The 6,124-nt window shown below is 32.9% G+C and overlaps 1 protein-coding gene across 1 annotated transcript; it reads right to left on the bottom strand.

Annotated features, from left to right (window-relative positions):
• Positions 1–2,091: 2,091 nt before the first annotated feature.
• On the bottom strand, positions 2,092–4,657 carry LOC108382010 (heterogeneous nuclear ribonucleoprotein A1-like). Its single transcript, XM_017638409.1, has 3 exons — positions 3,824–4,657; positions 3,137–3,220; positions 2,092–2,506 (listed from the first exon to the last, which is right to left on the bottom strand). Exons 1-2 carry the CDS (start codon positions 4,344–4,346, stop codon positions 3,138–3,140), a joined length of 606 nt encoding a protein of 201 aa, XP_017493898.1. The 5' UTR covers positions 4,347–4,657; the 3' UTR covers positions 2,092–2,506; position 3,137.
• Positions 4,658–6,124: the final 1,467 nt, after the last annotated feature.

The following is a 6,124-nucleotide window of genomic DNA, read 5'->3' as shown; positions in this document are numbered from 1 at the left end:
AGGAATGGTAAATAAATACAGGGAAATACATCCATATGTAAGTATTTTTGTAATTGAATCACAGAGTATGAATTGAAAAGTATTAAATTTTCCTTTCAATGTGAGTACAACCTAACAAATTTGGAAACATCGGAAACCATCGATATACCGATGTTTTTCTGGCGATGCATTTTAGCATCGATGTTCATTTGTTCGATGCATCGAAACATCGATGTTACTCCACAAAATTTGCATCCACACTTTGAATTCAAATTGGCAATGGTTGAAGCAAGNAATCGCTGTATTTTTTTAATTGCTAACTCAATACTCTTCTTCTGCATCACGGCAACTGTCAAAAATTTCCAGCAGTAAAAAGTTACGAATTGGCACAGCAGAAATGTAAAATTTTCTCACCATAGTAAAAAGTTTTTACACCATAGAACTTTTCTACTGATTGGCACAGGCCCTTTGAATTCAAATTGGCAATGGTTGAAGTCACTGGGAAGTGAATTGCAGAACCGGCCTAATGTAATGTTTTTATCATGCAACCTCCCATCCATTTGACCTCGAGTAAAACGAATTATTTTCTTTTAAAATTTATTTAAAGAAATAAAAATAGTTCTCAAAGTATAAAATATTTATGTATGAACGTACAAATCAAAGTAAGCGCAGAGGCCATTTACCAACAGCGAGTCGATCGTGACCTGTAATATATTGGAAAAACTTACCATACGTAAGCGATTCACTACATTTTGGCCATTTCGGTATCATCCACATCCGACATTCCAATTTATAGNTTTCTTTTAAAATTTATTTAAAGAAATAAAAATAGTTCTCAAAGTATAAAATATTTATGTATGAACGTACAAATCAAAGTAAGCGCAGAGGCCATTTACCAACAGCGAGTCGATCGTGACCTGCAATAAATTGGAAAAACTTACCATACGCAAGCGATTCACTACATTTTGGCCATTTCGGTATCATCCACATCCGACATTCCAATTTATAGTTTTTTTTTTCAGGCAGAAGCAACTGCGAATACGCACTCACAGCTCTGGGCAGCGATCTTGCAACAAAGATGTGTTAAATTACTTTGCTGGAAACATGTAAGTGATTAAGTATTTAAAAAGAAGATCGTCTTTTTAATAAACCTAAAAAGGTCTTGACAAGGCTTATCCTTTTCATCTAACTCACAATTGCAAAATAAGCATCCTCTCTACAAAATGGTAAGCTCGAACAAACTTAAATGTAACTGCCACAATGTTTCCTAAACCAATTTATTCGGTTTACTCATCTGCATCTCACATCTACTTTAAAGGTGTATTATTTAGTCATGGTGTAAAGTATGTATATGTGTATTTTTAAGTATATGGTAAGTTTACAATTATAAGATTGTATTCTTTAGTAAAAAAATTATTTCAGTGAGAACTTAATCGAAGTTTTTAGACATAGATTATCAAGTATCAGGTAATTTTTTAATGGATAAAATTAACTAATTTAATATTCAGAAACCAAATTCCAACATCCTGTCAATCATCGATATTTTTTGATCGCTATTCTTCACATAATCTATTTTTTAACTGGTTCATCCGTAAGTCAATATTCCTTCCACATTCTGACGTCAAACCTTACAGCATTGACAAATGTTTGACAATAAATACAATACAACTAAAACTTAGTCTAAGAACTTATCTGAATTATTATTAAAAAAAATCTAGAACAATATACCACTTGCTATAATGTGAAATGTGGAAAAATCTGGCTGCTCAATATGTGCTTGTTCCCAAGGATTTAGTTCAATAAATAAATCTTCTCAAAATCATTGCGGCGTTAGAGCGATACATTTTAGAAATTATGTATGCTCAAGCTGCTTTTGTTTTTCAAAATACTCCTTTGCTAGATTTATCCAGGAAAGTGATATTTGATTTTAGAGTTGCATTATTCCTCTTACGAGGTTTTAACTTTCTACGATATATGCATACTGATTCGAATTATGTTTTTATCAAATTTGTGTGAAGGTTGTTTTTAACNTTTAGAGTTGCATTATTCCTCTTACGAGGTTTTAACTTTCTACGATATATTCATACTGATTCGAATTATGTTTTTATCAAATTTGTGTGAAGGTTGTTTTTAACTTTTTTTTTATACATATTTAATACTCTTCTTTCTTGCAGTCCTCTTTTAAAATGTTCACCTTTAAAACTATGTACGATAGGTACTGATTTTCTGACGTGGTAAAATGCCTACACATGATTAAACTTCTTAGTATCTGTGGATAAGTATTTATATTGTAACTGCTGCTTATATTATCATCATCGTCACGTCCCTCTCTTCCTCTTGACCACCTGCGCTTCAAATAGTTCCTGGGTATCTCTGCACTTTCTGCTTTAAATTTTCTGACTTTTACTTTTTTGAACTGAAACTGTTAATTCTGCTGCTTTCGTGGCTGATTAAGTTTTATTATCTGTAACTTTTGGATTGCTTGCTTGAATCTGAGTACGAATGTGACCTGGCTCAATTTTACGACCTATAAATGTTTGTAAATAAGAAATCATTTATTGACTTTCAAAAGTAATTTTGAATCTTCTAAGTTCTATAAAATATCATTGTATTAGTGAAATAAAATATTTTTAATTATACCACTCATCCGCACTAGCCAATTAAGAAATTAAATTATAAATAGGGATAATNTTGTAAATAAGAAATCATTTATTGACTTTCAAAAGTAATTTTGAATCTTCAAAGTTCTATAAAATATCATTATATTAGTGAAATAAAATATTTTTAATTATACCACTCATCCGCACTAGCCAATTAAGAAATTAAATTATAAATAGGGATAATCTACATCTTTATCAAAGAAAATAATTTAATACAAATCTATCACAATTGAAATGTAATGTGACCGTTATGAGATTTCGGATGTCAAAAAAATACTAAGTTGCCGAAAATACAATGAACCTCTACAAATCATAAGAACTTAAAACCTATACATTAGGTCGGAACAAAAGTGTGTTAGTAAAATTGTTATGTAAAAAAATATATATCTAACAAATGTTCCGTTCATATTTTTTTTTCTTGNGTTAGTAAAATTGTTATGTAAAAAAATATATATCTAACAAATGTTCCGTTCATTTTTTTTCTTTTATAAACTCACCTCAATATCTTCTGTTGCCGCCACCACCACCAACGGCATTTGGACCACCAAAGTTACCCTGATTACCAAAGTTACCTTGATTACCTAAAATAGAATAGGAAGACAACAGGCATTTAGTGCTGTCTTAATCAATTTTGAGCTGCTTTCGATTCGCCACTTATGTTTTTCTTAAGGTTGTTGTTGTAACAGCATAAAAATTCCCCAGTTTTGGGGAGTGTTGCTGGTCCGTGCCCAGATATAAGACTAGATAGGTCCGGTTACGTAGACCCGACTGTCAATCAATATTCTATACCCAAGTCGCTAATAAGTTGGCGAATCGAAAATAGCATTTTGTTTTGACAACAATTGTATTCATTTTGTGGCAAATACATTTTTATCAACTTATGATACCCAAGGGACATAAGTAAACCAAGATNCGTAGACCTGACTGTCAATCAATATTCTATACCCAAGTCGCTAATAAGTTGGCGAATCGAAAATAGCATTTTGTTTGACAACAATTGTATTCATTTTGTGGCAAATACATTTTTATCAACTTATGATACCCAAGGGACATAAGTAAACCAAGACATTATATTTGCAATGTTTTTTCTTACAGCCTCGTAACGCCGTATGATACCATTAAATTGGTTTATACGGAGCTGGGACTGTGAATAAATCTTTTTTGAAAAACTTATGTGTACCTACCCATTTTGTTACCGAAGTTTCCTCCTTGATTGTAGGGTTGCAGGCGATTATTGCCGCCAAAATTGCCGCGTTGGGGACCACCACCGTAGCTTTGCTGATAGCCACCTCCGAAATCATTTCCCCAGTTGCCACTGTTAGCCGGTCCATTATTACCAGGGCCGCCGAAATTTCCAGGACCATTATTCCAGTTATCTCCGTTGTTGCCGTTATCCCATGGACCTACATTATTGTTGCCGTTCCAACCACCTCCGCCACCACCGCCGTTATTAAATCCTCCGCCAAAACCATTGTTTCCACCCCAGTTATCATTGCCCCTGTTGTTGCCACCCCAGTTGTTTTGATTTCCCATCATTCCACCACCCATATTACCCCCGCGACCCATGTTGCCCCCACGACCACCACCGCCGCCGCCACCGCCTTGTTGACGGTTCATGTCCTGTTTAGGCAAGGCCTTCTTTACGTCAAGTGCTTTTCCTTTAATAGTATGAGTTTTTTGCACTGAAAATGGTACGTAGAAGTTCATCAATTAAATTGTAAACAATTGTTTTCAGGTATTTAGATAAATAAATTTTAAATTTGTAACGAGGCTGCGTGTTACACAAAATTTGGATAATTACATTCGCATAACATAGCGTAAGCCGACGCTATGATTTATCTCACAGTTTTATTTTATCAACTAACCGACATTGAAAGTACAGCCAGTTGTCAGAGAACTGTGTTAAATGCTAAGTAATAAAACATTTAACACCCCTATTGCGAGTGGCGACTAGTAGTAGATAAACGACTACAAGTGAACAAAAGAAAAAACGATTCGTTTGGTTTGTGCTCGTATCGTGTATTGTTAGTGCTCGACAACATTATAATAAAAGGAACACAAACTTTTCGTACTTGTTGTGGCAATGGTAGTTCGTACTCGGTTTGTAGCCGCTCATCCTTCTACAATCGAATTAAGGATATTTTTAAATTACTTATTATTTTAAAAGGATTTTTTAAATTCGTTATCCTTTTATAAAGATTTATTTATTTTTTTTTAATTTTTAAGATCTTATTTTATTATTCTTTTATAAGGGCTTTTTTATATTCCTTTTNTCAACTAACCGACATTGAAAGTACAGCCAGTTGTCAGAGAACTGTGTTAAATGCTAAGTAATAAAACATTTAACACCCCTATTGCGAGTGGCGACTAGTAGTAGATAAACGACTACAAGTGAACAAAAGAAAAAACGATTCGTTTGGTTTGTGCTCGTATCGTGTATTGTTAGTGCTCGACAACATTATAATAAAAGGAACACAAACTTTTCGTACTTGTTGTGGCAATGGGTAGTGGATACGTTCCGTTTGTATTCGTACTCGGTTTGTAGCCGCTCATCCTTCTACAATCGAAAATCGAATAAGAGTCGTTTATCTACTACTAGTCGACACTCGCAATAGGGGTGTAAATCTAATTTTTTGAAATATACAGTTATAGAATCGTATAGAGCCGTAATTTAATAATTTCAGCAGATTTACAAACCTAACATTTCAAGATACCAAATTTTTATGTTTATTTGACTAATAACCAGTTTCCCAAAACCAGTTTCTTTATTTTATAAAAAAATATTTATATGTTTTTTTAACCGACTTCCAAAAAAAGGAGGTTATCAGTTCGTCGGAATATTTTTTTTACTTTTATTTTATTTTATTTTTTATGTATGTTACCGCATAACCGTCAAGCGATTTCGATAATTCTTTTTGCATCGGAAAGGTAGTGTCTCAGAGGTGGTCCCATACTAATCTGGTTAAGATCCGATCAGTGGAGCATGAGATATATATATATATTTTTTTTATGAGTTGATGTCGGTTTTTTTGCTAAAAATTACTTGTTATTTTTTATTTTATGAGAATCCAATTTCAAAGTGGAACAAAGATTTAATTTCTACAAAATTTTCTACTGCTTAAATACCTTTTTGAAAAGAAATATGTGGCTTTTATGACCTTGTACTCTTGCTGAGTGTACCCACATTAAGTGACTTGCTATTGCTTAATAATTTTTTCGACTTCTTTGTTGGCACATCTAACATGCCCAAAATATCAGCGAAATTCACCCCCGGTGAAGAGTCAAGGATTTTTACCCTTTTTTAAAGATATTTTTAAATTACTTATTATTTTAAAAGGATTTTTTAAATTCGTTATCCTTTTATAAAGATTTATTTTTTTTTTTTAATTTTTAAGATCTTATTTTATTATTCTTTTATAAGGACTTTTTTATATCCCTGGTAACACTGCAACGTTGTTGACGTGTTTGTAATCGCTCTGCGGAAA

This window comes from Rhagoletis zephyria, unplaced genomic scaffold, assembly GCF_001687245.7.
Source record: "Rhagoletis zephyria isolate East Lansing unplaced genomic scaffold, Rhagoletis_zephyria_1.1 Rzeph_scaffold_24783, whole genome shotgun sequence".
Lineage (NCBI taxonomy): Eukaryota > Metazoa > Arthropoda > Insecta > Diptera > Tephritidae > Rhagoletis > Rhagoletis zephyria.
This window is presented reverse-complemented; position numbering and strand designations above follow the sequence as displayed.